The 16,000-nt window shown below is 39.7% G+C and overlaps 2 protein-coding genes across 6 annotated transcripts; one reads left to right on the forward strand and one right to left on the reverse strand.

Annotated features, from left to right (window-relative positions):
- The first annotated feature begins 315 nt into the window (after positions 1-315).
- On the forward strand, positions 316-3,613 carry LOC143031470 (uncharacterized). 5 transcript variants are annotated; one of them, XM_076195338.1, is made up of 3 exons: positions 316-421; positions 1,631-1,726; positions 2,042-3,613. In XM_076195338.1, exon 3 carries the CDS (start codon positions 2,091-2,093, stop codon positions 2,955-2,957), a length of 867 nt encoding a protein of 288 aa, XP_076051453.1. In that variant the 5' UTR covers positions 316-421; positions 1,631-1,726; positions 2,042-2,090; the 3' UTR covers positions 2,958-3,613. The 5 variants fall into 5 exon arrangements, with proteins under 5 accessions (XP_076051453.1, XP_076051450.1, XP_076051454.1 ...); XM_076195335.1 differs by lacking the exon at positions 316-421 and adding an exon at positions 459-606; XM_076195337.1 differs by lacking the exon at positions 316-421 and adding an exon at positions 617-812.
- Positions 3,614-7,201: 3,588 nt separating this feature from the next.
- LOC143030695 (uncharacterized) lies at positions 7,202-10,028 on the reverse strand. The gene has a single exon (XM_076193879.1). It carries the CDS (start codon positions 9,888-9,890, stop codon positions 8,661-8,663), a length of 1,230 nt encoding a protein of 409 aa, XP_076049994.1. The 5' UTR covers positions 9,891-10,028; the 3' UTR covers positions 7,202-8,660.
- Positions 10,029-16,000: the final 5,972 nt, after the last annotated feature.

Below are 16,000 nucleotides of genomic sequence, written 5' to 3' on the forward strand. Positions count from 1 at the left end.
CAACGTCCTCTTTGTCGCTATCACATTTTTATTGTGATTAAATGTTATATATTTTTCGTTATATTGATAAATTTAATTTATTGCCTAACAGGTTTCCTTTTGTAATTTCGAAAGTACTCATGCCCTGAAAGATGAGCGGATATTTGCCAAATTTGGCACGGAGACCAGAATAATGCGTAAACAAACGAAATTCGGCTTGACCCTTACTCAGAAATATCTCTTCTCCATATTTGACATCCAAGCAGACAACTGGTCTCACCGCCCAAATTTGGCCCTGAAGTCCACATGCATCTTAGAGAATAATGCGCAGACATAAACCACCTTGGCGTGAGCTTCCTACGGAACCAGGAAACTGAACGACACCGTGTACTAATCTTAGTACCATAACAGCCCCAATAGTGTCAATCAACCAAAACAAAATGTAATATTCAATCACGAATATAGAGTAGATACTGTCATTCAACATTTGGCAACTGTATGAGTCAGGTCTTGGGGTATCGTCTGCATACTCAGTGTAGGGAATTCGGTGTGTCAGTTGATGTGTATTGGCTCGTCCTGCAGGTCAGGCGGCATTGTCAACGGAATTTTACCACTCAAGACCACTGCGTACGTAAACAGTCTCGGATCCCCTCAAATTCACGTCCTCGTCAATATTTTCTTACGTGCATAAATCATACAGGAACTATGCTCGTCGCCAGATTATCATTATGTGTTTGGGCAATCGATTAAAAACTGCCTTGGTAAAAGTATTTTTTCATTTGAAAAATGCCAAGAGGTCAGAGTTTTATAATCTGAAAGGAATTTGAGTCAGGGTATGTAAATTCAAAAGTAATACGTGAGAACTTGTTTCAGCAAACATAGGTCTGTTCCATTAGTGTATTTTATTTATTTTTTGTCAGGCAGGACATAGAAATAATAAGGAGAGTATATATATTTGGTATTATTCCAGTGTTGTGCAAACACATTTCTCACTTCCATTTTTACATTTTTTACATATGGAGTAGTTAGGTTAGGATAGGATATATTAAACAATGTAAACTTCATGCTGGATATCCATGGTTGTGTGATTCTGAAATTTCACCTCATTTTTATGTGACAATTTCCACAAATTGATGTCCTGAGGAATACAAAGGCCAAATAATATTTAATTGTGATAGGTTGCTTAAAGTAAGCTATAGGTTGTTCTATTTAGCGGTTGAATTTCCAAAATCCTTCTTGTACTGATAGCAGATGCTGCCCTAACTGAGATTCTGTGTTGGATGAATTAGAAAAAAAGAAATATATATTGTTTTACATTTCTAGTGAATGTGTCTCCAGAAATTGCCATGGTAACATAGAAATTACCATGGTAACATGAGGACAGTTGTCTGTAGTTCTGAGTGGGATTAACTAATCAGACTGCCTTCTGCCCCACCCAGACATTTCAAGAAAGAGAGGCTATTATTCAGCCACACTAGGACCTGACAGCTACTTGTAATAATCATTTGACAGTTTAAAAACGACACCAACACGGAACAGGCCTGGCCACAGAAACAACTTGTCCCAGATGTACTCACCATATAGGCAAACATCTCTACTGATGTTGCCTTACTCTGCAACCAGACAGTAACTGGGTATTCCTTCCTTGCAGCTGCTGCTGCTGCTGGTTACCTGGGAGCTGAGGTTCTGCTGCAAGAGAAAACTGGGGCAATGGTTTGACCGATAGATGATAGATATGTAAATTATTGTGAGTTTCCTATTTCCTTTTCTGTTGAATGTTTCATTCAAGATTTTACATTGACTCAAGGATGCAAACATTATTACTTTTACATTTCTCATATGTCTTGAGTTGGTTTTCCCTCAATTCTTACCTTTCTGTGCTTTTAGCTCCTTTTATATCGTGTGCTAGGTGCTAAAGGGGTTGCTTTGATGATACTTTAGGTTTCCTGCTAGGAATATCTAGAACATTTGGATTCTAGAAAGTAATATTTGCCCACCAATAGTTGGATGTTGCTGTTCTACTATAAATAATTAATTCACTCATCTCTTTTTTTTTGGACAGGGTTAGGATAACTCTGATTTTGTTGGAAGAGGTACCCTGAACTAGGCACATGATGGCTCAGACTGAAGAGCATCCTGTGCCTGGTTTTCCTGTTCTCTCTGAAAAGAATAATCTCAAGTTCCACGTGGTGACCTTTAAAGAGAAACCATTCCAGTGTGAATTGTGTGTCCGTACTTTTTCACAAAAGAGTGAGCTCAGAAGGCATGCGAGGACCCACACAGGAGAGAGACCCTTTGAGTGCACGGTTTGTCACGCTGCTTTCTCACAAAAAGGTAATCTCAAATCGCACATGATGACCCACACAGGAGAGAAGCCTTTCCATTGTAACCTGTGTGGTGCATCTTTCTCGCTAAACAGTAGTCTGAAAAAACACATTGCGACGCATACAGGCGTGAGACCTTTTCAGTGTGACACGTGTGATGCAGCTTTCTCACGATTGTCTACGCTCAAAGACCATGCCAGGACCCACACAGGAGAGAAGCCTTTCCAGTGTGATATATGTGATACAACTTTCTCACACAAGACTTCCTTGAATACCCACATGAAAGGGCACAGAGGAGAGAAGCCATTCCAATGTCATATTTGTACTGCTGCTTTTGCACAAAAGCGTGGTCTTGAAAGACATGCACTGGCCCACACAGGAGAGAAACCTTTCCTGTGTAATGTGTGTTTCACTTCTTTCTCAAGAGAATGTATTCTTAGAAAGCATAAGAGGATTCACACAGGTGAGAAGCCGTACCAGTGTAACCAGTGTGATGCATCATTTTCTGAAAAATACAATCTCAAAAGTCACATGAGAGCGCACACAGGCGAGAAACCTTTCCAGTGTGATATATGTGTTGCTGCATTCACACGAAATAGTACTCTCAGAAAACACATGATTCTTCATACAGGAAATAAAACCACAAGTGTTTGAACACTGCACGGGACTCATTCTTTTATCTTTTATCTTGTGCTGTACTGTGATCCTATAGAACCATAACTTTAAATGTGTTAATCAGAAAAACATAATGACAATTCTGGAACAAGATTGTGATAACTTTAATGGTGCTCCTGAATAAAGAACTTAAAGCTAATACTTTCTCCTATCAATATTTGTCAGTCTTTGCCCAAGGGTGAATCATAGATTTAAACATTACACATCAGTAGTTGAATATGCATGTTCTTGACAAATTGAAATAGTTTACTATGTCTTAGTTTATCAAAAGTTTACATGTGTTTACATATGTACAAAACACTCGGTTATGTGGAGTCCTCAAGGAAAAGGTGCCAGGTAGTTGCAGCCTTACCTCCTGCAGTGGCAGTATTAGTATGTGGTATAAATTTACTACCTTTATTAGTATTTGGTACAAATTTGCTATTTACCATATACCACTACTACTGCTATGTTTGGTAATGTAGGATTGTATCATGCATGCAGCTGGGCTGTGGGGCTTGGAGTCTAAAATGGTAAGACTCATTGTGTTAAGAAGATTGGCTATTTGAATACAAGATAAAAGCCCATTAATCTGAAGCCAATTTGTTTGCATTAATGGTAAATAAAGACATAATATATCATGGGTTGTTTCAGTACTCACCAATGATGTATGAAAATATAAAAAATAAACAAGATTATCAATACTTACAATAGAAATTCTTCACCGAGTGTGTGTTACTGTGCAGAATTTGTCAAACCTATGGTATAGCAGCAAAAGAGCATCTTCAAACTATTCCTATGGTAGAGAATCCATTACAAAAGTATTAAGATGTATCAGCAGGATTGTGGGAGAGATAATATGGACTGCTGCAGAAGATTAAGGTATCTTTTCACTATATGGATGAAGAGATGATGAAAAAACTCATTGAAACCTTGATCTGTCCAAGACTGGAATATGTATTAGTGGCATGGTCCCAATTCAAGAATGAAGGATATAAGCAAGATTGAATACAGAGGGCAATAACCAAACTGATACCCACCCTGGCAGATAAACTAAATTATCAAAGACTGAAAGAACTGGATTTGCCAAATTTGAAAGATCAAAGAAAAAGAGGTGATATGATTACATTATTCAGGTCACTATAGGGGATTGCATTTACAGAAGATATCGCTTGATTAAATATGGGAAGTCTTTAGGAGGTTATGGGAACAAATTAAGAAAGACCAAATGTCTAAAAGATGTGAAGAAATGTAGTTTTCCATATAGGTGCATATATACTTGGGACAGATTAGAAGATGATATAACCCAAGCTGGAGTAATACATGAATTCAAATCTGAATATGATAATTGGATATCAAGGCTGTAGAATAAATTGCCATGATAAATTGGAGAGTTGGAGATGGGACCCAATGAGTAATGCTCCTTTTCTGTATACTACATTTAAGTAAATACAGTATATCAGTAACTGATGGAAAAGAATTCAAGTATTGCCACAACATGGTTTTGCACTGCACAGTAGTGAAGTTCTTCCTATTTTCTTTGGATCCAGTTACAAGGTCTAGGCCTCTCCATCTTATCTCCTACATAAGAAATGGGAGGTAAGATATAGCTGAGTGAAGGTGTATCATTTGGATACTATCTCTGAGAGGTAAAATATATCTTTTTTTTTTTTTTTCCCTGGAGAGCTGTCCTCCTATGGGGCAGCAGGACTTTGTATACTGAAGTAAGGGGAGGGTATGAGTGGCGGGGATAGTGGAGTAGAGGGGATGGGAGGTTCTTTTAGTTCAGGTGGGGAGAAGGTGAGGGGTTGGGTTGGGGGTTCTAGTGGCATATGAAAGGGTTATGGGAGGTTGCATATGGAGTTCCTATCATGTGGGAGGTTTCTCTTGGTGTGGTCATTCAGGTGAAAATATTAGGGTATGTGTATATCTTTTGATGGACTTTCTTGCACGAGACCCACAGCTCCCAGATAACTGGTTATCACCACCAGTTGGGTCCATAGGTCACTCAGGGAATAAATATTGTGTTGTAGTCTAGGGATTATTAAAATGGGGCATTGTAGGCTAAGGTGTTTGGTGTCTTCTATATGGTGGTTGTATCTAGTGCAGTTTAATTCTGTGGCTAACCCTAGTTTGTGTAGATACTGCCAAAGAGTTGGATGGTGTCCTAATTGCAAGCATGCCAGTGTGGTTCTTGTTTCTGTTCTGAGGGATTTTTCTGTGAAGCTGATGTCTGGTGGTTTGGGGTGGTGACGTGAGTGTGAATGTTTTTTTGTGTGGAGGTATTGTGTGGTACCAGTGGTAGTATGTTTTTTTCAGCTGGTAGTGTCATGTGATATAACAAGATGGATGAGTGAAGTTTAGGGCTATAACATAGAACTTTGTACCTATCATTTTCATAAAATTGTGAGGGAGATTTTTTTTTACTGTATGGAGGTGTCCTATTGAGGTGGTTTTGGTGCATCCTGCTATTATTCTCAAAGCTTTGTTTTGTATAGTTTCTGAAGTATATGTGTTTTGTTGATTGCTGAAAAACACTGTGGAAGCATAGCCAAGGGTAGTTCTTATGATTTGTATGATGACAGTAATTGGAATTTCTCTCAATTGTCCATAGCCTGTGCTAGTGATAGATTTTAGTATGTTGGTTCTCATATGAGTATCAAAAGTGAAATGTCTCAAACATGGGCCCCTTAATTTTGGTCAAATGAGTATCAAAAGAAAGGGGACCATATTTGAGGCACCTTTTATCTTCTCTGCTCCACGTGGAGTAAGTACAGCAGATTCTGAAGGGGGATACTCAGTTGCATAGGCTGCTGCCAGATCATAGTGCCCCTTGTCCCATTACCACTGGATTTACATCACTTATGTGGGTTATGATGACTCAGGGCTTCCAAAGATCAACTTTTCATGCCATCACCGTCATACACCATTGCCAGAGGACTTTTGAGTGTTAAGAATGAAGTTTTTGTTATAAACTGGGAAAGGGGCTAATTAAAGATTGAATATATTGTCAGTTTGAGTCACTTTCCTCCCAGATGGGACTGGGTTCTAAGAAATGCGACTTTAAGGTCGTGGGGCAGGATTTGGTTTTCCTCTTCCAGTTGTCCTGACTCTTGAGTCTCACCCCAAGAACCTGCTATCCTCTAAGTAGGGAGATGAGGTGAAGAGAGTTGCAGGATCTCAAAACAGGATTCATGACAAGTGCAGGGTACCTGGGGAAGTTAACCTTTGCTTTCCTGCACATCAAAAGAGTTAAGCCCATCTTGATTGACCCTTTTGATGTTGTTCATGGCTTATAAACCAAACACTTTTATTCAACTGAAGTAAATTCCCTAAACAAAATACATTATACCATTCCCTCAGTACACCAACACTCTCCAAGGCTTCAAGAAACTACAAGATTAGCTCTTCAGATGCAGCTAATGGGGAGTTTCAAATGGAATTGCATTTTGGAATACACAAATGACTATCAAAGATAACCATAACATGCCAACAAGGGTGTTTTAAGTATTATATAGTATAAGAAATAGATCATTTTCAATCACCAGATAATAAAAACAGATAAAAAAGGAAGAAATAGAAAAAAAGGAAGGTGAACCTAAAACATGCCATTATGATTCATAGTGTGAACATACATCCTCAATCTGACTGGTAATCCTAGAGCAAACAGTATCATACCCATAGCTAGCTTAAGTCAACTTTGCATAATACAGTACATACTTACAGCAGAAAAACATTTAATCCATCTTTCCAATATCTTAGAATACACTTTTAATCCTGTTTGCTCTTTATAAGCTCATACAAAAATACTTTGTACCATCTATCATTGAGTAAAAGGCAAATCTTTTACTTTTTAAAATCTGAATCTAGGTGGTCAACTCATATTTGCTATTTTCATGGGGATGAAAGTCATGATTGGACAGAGTAAAAAATAAACAGCTTAGTGCCAGATTTCTATAAATATAATGAAGAAAAAATACATATATATATATTATTGGTCTAAAAACAAGTCTCCATTGCACTGAAAGCACAGGGTTTCAGCTAGGATTCTGGGTTGAGCTCACTCCAGAACCCTATAACTTAAACCTCCTGCACTCAGAGCTGTGTAGGCTTGTTTTGTAAACCAGATTTACTGTACTGATAACCTGTTTTTTCATATTGACAATCTTACCAAATTTCCAGCCTATTTCTGCAGTTTATCCATAAATAACTGATACTTGAAAGTTGAAATGTTTGTTGTCAGCATGTCATTGTACACTGGTGAACAAATGTTGTTTTGCATCACCAGCAATATCTATTGGTACATCACACTAACAATGAAAAAAGGAAGGGCAGTAGAAGCAGAAGAAAAATATATGGTACTGATGGTATTTTATTCTAAAGAGTATCTTCACATGGAACACACACACATTATGATAATTGTAACAAACATATATATACCAAGGGCCTTTCCCCTTTACAAGGGAGGTAGCCAAAATCAAAGGCATAAATCCACTCCCACCCATTTCATACCCACATACTGTACTCCATTCCCATTCATCACCCCTCCCTTCCTCTTTTCTTGGCTCTTCCTGGATGATGGGTCATTCCTGCATCTCACCCACTGCCCTGGGTCAGAAGCAATGTAGGAAGACACAGCACATCCACAGTAAGGCCCCTTCATTTAATCAGTGACCCCCCCCCCTGTCCCCTCATGCAGAAAAAGAGAAGACGGGGAGAAATTCCTTTGGGCTGCATCAAAATATTATTTATACATACTCCCTTGGCCCCCCATCCCCACTCACTCCCTTCCATGTATCACAGCATCATCCATACACAACTATTCTCCAAAAACCCCTATCTTCTGTCTTCTCCCTTCAACAGACATTCCACTCTTTCCCAATGCCCTTTTTACCCCATCCATCCATCCATCCCATCCTTGGTTGCCACCTCATGTTCACTCCTTTCTCCTCTGCCTTCCACACTTCTTTCACTAAATTTCTTAACCCTTTCTTTCCATGTGTCCAAACCATTGCAATACTCTTTCATCAGCCCTATCACCAACTCCCTTTCCACCCTTGCTCTCCTCCTCACCTCATTTCTCACTCTATCCAGCCTACCATACTTCTCACACATTTCATCTCAAACACATTTAAACTCTTCCTCTCTTATGTTCCATGTTTCTGCCCCATACAGGTGCTGTTGGCACAATCACCCATTCATGCAATCTCTCCTTAGCATCCATTACCAAATGTCTATTTCTTATTGCACTTCTTAACCCCCCAAGGCATTTACTTGCTCTCTCAATCTACATTCTAACTTCAACTTCACTCCTCCCTTTCCTCCCATATTCACTCCTAAGTATCTAAAGCTATCCACTTCCTCCAGTCTCTCTCCCTTTATACTCACTTCCAATTTGCTGCCATCCTCTACCCTTGTACTTCTCATCACCTTACTTTTACCTACATTTATCTTCAACTTCATTCTTTTGCACACCTTCCCAAACTCCGACACTAACTTCCTTAATCCCTCTTCTGATCCTGCTACAAGCACAGTGTCATCAGTAAACAACAACTGGCTTATGTCACATTGCTTTTTGAGTCTTCCAGCCTCATAGAAAGTAGATGCATATACTTGACACTTATGGAATTTTTCTCCTGTGTAAGAATGTTTCCTGAGATCTCTAGGTTAGGAGAAGGCTAAAGTACAAGTACACTTGTGAGGTTATTTTCCTGTGTGGGTGCGGATGTGACTTTTCAAATGACCGGCTTGGGAAAAGACAGCACTACAAACCGTACATTTGTGGGGTTTCACGCCTGTGTGAGTCCGCATGTGGACCTTCAAGTCACCTGTTCGACAAAATGCCGCCCTGCAAATGGTGCAATTGTACGGTCTCTCACCTGTATGTATTCGAACATGGACATTCAGATTACCAATCCGAGAGAAAGCAGCATCACAATATACGCACTTGTGGGGTTTCTCTCCTGTGTGTACCTTGAAATGCCTGCGTAGACTGCCTGCTTCCGAGAAAGCAGCATCACACTGCTCACATCTATGCGGCTTCTCGCCTGTGTGTGTCCTCATGTGGTTGTTCAAGTTGCCTGTACTTGAGAAACCAACACCACAAAGCCTGCACTTGTGTGGTTTCTCACCTAGTGTATGAGTTTGCATGTGGGACTTCAAGGTAGCTGATTGTGAGAAAGTAGACTCACATTGCTCGCATTTGTAGGGCCTCTCGCCTGTGTGCATCCGCATGTGTCTGGTCAAGTTGCTCGTGTCGGAGAAAGCAGCATCACAAAGCCCACATTTGTGCGGTTTCTCACCTGTATGAGTTCGGATGTGCAACTTCAAATGTCCTGACTGCTTGAAAGAAGCGATGCACAAGGAACACTTGTACGGCTTCTCGCCTGTATGAGTACGTATGTGCTCCTTGAGGAACCCAGGACGAGAAAAGGCTGCATGACAGACTGGGCATTTGTGGGGTTTGTCTTGTGTGTGTGCTTTCTTAATGTGGTCTTGGAGATCTCCTTTTCGATAAAAGGCCATATTACATTGAGGACATTGATATTGCATTTCCTCTTCTTTACCACAATGGTCATCCATCACAGCAGTGCTCCCTGAAAGGGTTGAGTTAAAAGACTGATCTCTTTGGGAACTTTTCTGAACACAGACCTTACCATGACACTCAAGCTCATCTATTGTTGCAAATGTCAAATGGCAAATATCACAATTTAATGTTTTTCCCTCTGTGAAAGTCATATTAGCCTTCTCTTGAGTGGGACTGTCCTGCTGGGAAGCAGAATCATCTTTGTAGGTATCAGACTGAAATGGTTCTACTTTGATATGAGCCTTGGGAGGGGCATCTGTCTTGTGGGTCTCCTTTGGAAAGCTCTTATCATCTCTTCTCCACTGATTCAGGTCATCACTCACTAACTTGGATATTGTACCATCCATTTTACCTCTTGTCAGTCTGAAAGGAAGAGATGAAAGTCAAGACATGTAATGGCTTCCATTATACACTAAATGTCTATATCTTACATCTTTATATTCATGACAACCTCACGGCCAAACAGTAGTGTGAGTACAAACACACCTCAACTGTACCAAAAGCTTTGGATAAAGTACCACAATGTTAACTTGTGTGGAAATTAGAGCACAGTGGAGGACTGAGAGGCAAACTACTCAAATAGATGAATTTTTTTTTTGGAAGGGGAGATACATGAGGACAGCAGTAAAGGATAAGATGTCAAGATGGAGAGCAGTGATGGGTGGAGTTCCACAAGATGTCAGTGCTTGCACCAATAATGTTTCTTGTCTATGTCAATGACATGATGGAAGGTACAACAAGTTATGCCAACATGTCTGTAGATGATTCAAAAATCATGAAGAGAAAAAAAAAAACAAAGACTGTAGGTTATTGCAAAAAGACCTAGACACTTTTTTTTCATGAAGCTAAGAATATGAAATTAATTTTAATGAAAAAAAAAAAAATGCAAAGTATTGTAAATGGGTAATAACAGCAAAAGATCATCCTTAAACTATTCCTTGGGAAGTGAATCCATTACAAAAGAAAAATGGGACAAAGATATGGGAGTGTTGATAAAAGACCTCTAACCTGACAGATATCAGCAGGATTATGGGAGAGACGTATGGACTACTGCAAAAGATTAAAGAAGCTTTTCACTATATGGATAAAGAGATCTATCATATACCAAGAACTTTTTCCCCATTATAAGAGAGGTAGCTAAGTCAAAGCGACGTACTCACTGCCACCCATTTCACTTCCCTCCACCGCCTTTCCACTACTCCTATCTTAGCTCCTCATTGAATGATGAGTCATCCCTTCATTCTGCTGACTGCCCTGGGTCAAACACAATGCAGCAGGACACAATATATCCACAGCAAGGCTGCTTCACTTAATTGGCACCCACCCCCTTCCTCTCATGCAAATAAGGAGAACATGGGTAGAAATCCCTTTGGACTGCAGCAGCATCGAAATATCATTCACACATAAGCAACCCCTACCCCCTATCTCCCATCCCTCCCTTGCATAACAGTGTCATCTATACACAGTTATTCTCCACTCATCCCTATCTCCTGCCTTCTCCTTTCCTTGCTCAACAGACATCCCTCTCATGCTCAATAGCCCCTTCACCCCATCCATCCATCTCATCCTCGGTTGTCCCCTCAAGTTCACTCCCTCTACCTCTGCCTACCATACCTCTTTTACTAATCTTTCTTCACTCATTCTTTCCACGTGTCCAAACCATCCCAATAATCTTTCATCAGTCCTATCTGCCATCTCCTTTTCAACTCCTGCTTTACTCCTCACCTTGTTTCTCACTCTATCCAACCTAGTAACCCCTACCATACTTCTCAGATATTTCATCTCAAACATGTTTAAACTTTTCCTCTCTGCCTCTCTTAAATTCCAAGTCTCTGCCCCATACAATGCTGTCAACACAGTCACCTCTTCAAACAATTCCCTCTTTGCATCCATTCTTAAATGTCTATTTTTCATCACACTTTTTAATCCCCCAAGGTATTTACTTGCTTCTCTCAAGCTATAATTTACCTCCACCTCCACTCTTCCCTTTCCTGCCACATGTGACCCCAAATACCTAAACTTATCCACTTCCTCCAGCCTCTCTCCTTTTAGACTTACTTCCAACTCACTGCCATCCTCTACCCTTGTACGTTGCTTTTACCCACACTTAAACTTTTTCCTATTGCATACCTTTCCAACCCGTCAATAACTCCCTTAGTCTCTCCCCTGATCCTACTACATGTACAGTGCCATCAGCAAACAACTGGCTCATCTCCCATTTTTCTCAATTTTCTTTAACAATTTCCAGTCCCCTGTCCATTACCCTCACCTTTACCTCCTGCACCACCCCATCCATGTACACATCAAACAGCTATTGTGACAAGAAACAGCCCTGATGCAATCCCATCTTTACCTCACACCACTTGCTCTCTCCATTTTTCATTCTAACATGGACTGTACTACTCTCATAAAAACTCCTGACTACCCTTAACACCTTTTCCCCAATCCTGTACATCTGTAAAATCTCCCACAGTGCCTTCCTGTCCACCCTGTCATAAGCCTTTTTCAAATCCATAAGGACCCAAAAAACATCCTTACCTTTTCCCAAAGCGGCCCCTAGACGTTCAATATTATTGCGCAATGTGGGTTGCACAATATTTTGGCGCTGGCCCCTACACGGTCAATATTATTGTACAATATTTTGGGTTGTGCAAAAGATTGTGCCGTATGGAGGCAATATTGAAGGTTGTGCAATATATTGCGCAATCGTGAGCGCAGACGTGCAACCACATTGTGCAAACAGTCAGTCCTTGCCAGAACGTCATAACGTGAACATGTTGACTGACGGTGATCTCTGTTGCGTGATCATTGCTATGGCAGCAAGTCATAAGAAAGGAAAGAAAAAAGGCTCGCAGAAGGGCAGAAAATGTTTATTACTTGTTGTTTATCACCATCCGGGTATTTTTTGCGGTACTTTTCTATCAGCACTTCGTACTGCTCCCCCTTTTTCGCACGATTAGTATATTCTTTGCACTTCACATCCCACAAGGCGGGAAGACTACGGTACACCTCAATAAATTCAGCAATGAATTCTTTTTCGGCTTTCTTGTCACTCATGATAACGCGAGGTTGAGGAGAGACACAACCACCTTACACGACCGCTGGAGAGACACTGACAGGATATTGCGCAATATAGCCTACAGACAGCACAATGTTATCCCGTTTGTGCAATATATTTTCAAGTTTTTGAAATTACACAATATATTGCACAACCTTTCAATATTGCCCACACACGATCAATCATATTGCACAAACCAAAATATTGCGCAATAATATTGAACATCTAGGGGCCGCTTAAAGGTTTCTCACACACCTATCTTACCACAAAAGTCTGATCCACGCAACCCCTACCTTTCCTAAACCCACACTGTTCCTCTCCTAATCCTCTCAATCAAAATCCTTCCATAAGCCTTCTCAACTACACTCAACAAACTGATTCCTCTGAAACTACTACACTCACATTTGTCCCCTTTTCACTTGTAAAGTAGAACTATATAGGCACTCCTCCAGTTGTCTGGCACTCTACCCTCCCTAAGACACACACTAAACAACCACACCAGCCAGTCCACTATTACTGTACCTCCCTTCTTCAGACACTCTGTATGACATCCACCTAATCCAGGAACCTTACCTGTTTTCATCATTTTCAGAGCTACTTGCACCTCATCCTTATCCAAGACTGGAAGAAGGATCAGTGGTATGGGCCCCACGCAGAGTGAAGGATATGAGCAGGATTGAAAGAATACAAAAGGCAGCAACCAAACTAGTCCTCATCTAGCAGATAAACTATATGAGGAAAGACTAAAAACACTGGGTCTCCCAACTTTGAAAGAGTGAAGAGAAAGAGGTGATTGCAGTATTCTGACAGAAGAGATCTCTTGATAAAGGATGGGAGGGTTATAAGAGACTATGGGAACACATTAAGAAAGACTACATGTCTAAAGGATGTGAAGAAATACTGTTTTCCATATAGGTGCACAAAGACTTGGAACAGATTAAATATAGTCCAAGCTGGAACAAAACATGAATGCAGATCTAAATATGAAAACCGGAAATCAAGGATATTGAGAAAGTTGGAACTGTACATGAACTTGAGGCTAGGTATGATAAATTGGAGAGTAGGAAAGGGACCCAACAAGCAATGCTCCTTTCCTGCATACAGCCACCCCCAACACACCTCTCAATGGGAGGTGTGTGGGGGTGGCTGTAAACATCCATCTTTTTTATTTCCTGGGAGGAGGAAGATGGTATCAAGTCACTGCACATCAAAAGGATTAAGCCCATCTTGATTGACCCTTTTGATGTTGTTCATGGCTTATAAACCAAACACTTTTATTCAACTGAAGTAAATTCCATAAACAAAATACATTATACCATTCTCTCAGTACACCAACACTCTCAAAGGCTTCAAGAGACTACAAGATTAGCTCTTCAGATGCAGCTAATGAGGAGTTTCAAATGGAATTGCACTTTGGAATACACAGATGACTATCAAAGATAAGCATGATATGCCAACAAGGGTGTTTTAAGCATTATATGGTATGAGAAATAGATTATATTCAATCACCAGATAATAAAAACAGATAAAAAAGGAAGGAATACTGAAAAAAGGAAGGCATTGAGCAAAAGGTGAACCTAAAACATGCTATTTTGAATCATGGTGTGAACATACATCCTTAATCTGATTAGTAATCCTACAGCCAACAGTATCATACTTTTAGCTAACTTGGATCAACTTTGCATAATAAATACTTACAGCAGAAAAACATTTAATCCATTTTTCTGATATCTTGGAATACATTACTATACCTTTAAATCCTGCTTGCACTTTACAGGTACATACAAACATACTTTGTACCATATATCATTGAGTAATAGTCAAATCTTTTACTTTTTTAAATCTGAATTTAGGTGATCAACTCATATTTACTATTTTCAAAGGGGTAAAAGTCATGATTGGATCGAGTAAAAAATAAACAGCTTAGTGCCAGATTCCTATAAATATAATGAATATTTTTTTTTAATATTATTGATCTAAAAACAAGTCTCCATTGCACTGAAAGCACAGGGTTTCAGCTAGGATTCTGGGCTGAGCTCAATCCAGGCTTAAACCTCCTGCACTCAAGAGCTGTGTAGGCTTGTTTTGTAAACCAGATTTACTGTACTGACAACCTGTTTTTTCATATTGACAATCTTACCAAATATACAGCCTATTTCTGCAGATTATCCATAAATAACTAATACAAGAAATGTTTCTTGTCAGCATGTCATTGTACACCGGTAAACAAATGTTGTTTTGCATCACCAGCACAAAATGGTTTGTCTGCATAACAAATCAGCCAGAGTTTGTACTTTTGAATTTGGAGACAATGTTTACACCCTCAACCACACCCCCACCTCAAAGCTCTCCCCTAAATTCTCTGGACCCTATCTATTGTATCATTGAACATGAGTCAAATAACAATGTCAAAGCACTCAGGTTGCATGACCTTACAGAGACTGTATTGTACAAAGATCATATCAAAAGAGTTCCATTTAGATATGACATAGAGACTTCCTTCATAAGCTCATACTACCCCTACAATAGAAGACCATCACCAATCCTTTCCACTGTTTCCTCCTATTCCTCTCCCACATTAAAACCTCTGTAGTTGAGCCAGTTTCATAATATTACATTTAGCCTAGGTAAACAGAAATAAAATATCTACTTCCACTAGTTCTTATAATCAAGTCAATTTTACTTTAATTATTAGTATTTCTTGATACCACCATTGCTCAAACACTATGTTTATCTTTATGTCCAAAATTCTTGTATCATTTCTTATCTTCTTTGAGCATTAACCTCACTGTGGCTAGTGAGTGGTAGCTGAGCCGAGCATCTGTTGCAAGATGACTGAATGAAATCCCTTAGATGTCCAGTGTTCACACACTCACACATTTAAGCTATAGGGTGTCAGAGCACAACCTCTCCAGAAACTCCCACGGAACCCTCCACTGTGTTGGACCTGACCCATAATCAGTTTGACTGAATGCAAAAAGACACCTGCATTCTTCATTGCCAACTGCAAGTTGTCATATGACTGATATCATTATTACTATGTTCACCATTGCTTGTATATGAAAAACTATGAATACTGAGTGTCCATACTCAGTCTGTGTATTGTATATTGTAGTAGTAAATTAAGCAATAGAGAATGCAGGTGTCCTTTTGTGCTCAGCCAAACTGACCATGGGTGAGGTCTGACACAATACAGGGTCCTGCAGGAGTTTCTGGAGAGGTCATGATCTGACATCCTATAGCTAAAATGCGTGCATGTACATGTGTGCACTCTGGACATCTAAGGGATTGAATATATTATTCAATCATCTTGCAACAGAAAGTTTAAATGATTGTTGTCAGCACATTGTTGTACACTAGTAAACAAGTGTTGTTTTGCATCACCAGCACCATCTATTG

The sequence above is a fragment of the Oratosquilla oratoria genome, chromosome 12 (assembly GCF_046742065.1).
Source record: "Oratosquilla oratoria isolate Oo_2021 chromosome 12, ASM4674206v1, whole genome shotgun sequence".
NCBI classification, from domain to species: Eukaryota; Metazoa; Arthropoda; class Malacostraca; order Stomatopoda; family Squillidae; genus Oratosquilla; species Oratosquilla oratoria.

What these genes read in the sequence shown, in the direction of transcription:
- LOC143031470 (XM_076195338.1), top strand. Translation starts at nt 2,091, where the DNA reads ATGATGGCTCAGACTGAAGAGCATCCTGTGCCTGGTTTTCCTGTTCTC.
- LOC143030695 (XM_076193879.1), bottom strand. Translation starts at nt 9,890, where the DNA reads ATGGATGGTACAATATCCAAGTTAGTGAGTGATGACCTGAATCAGTGG.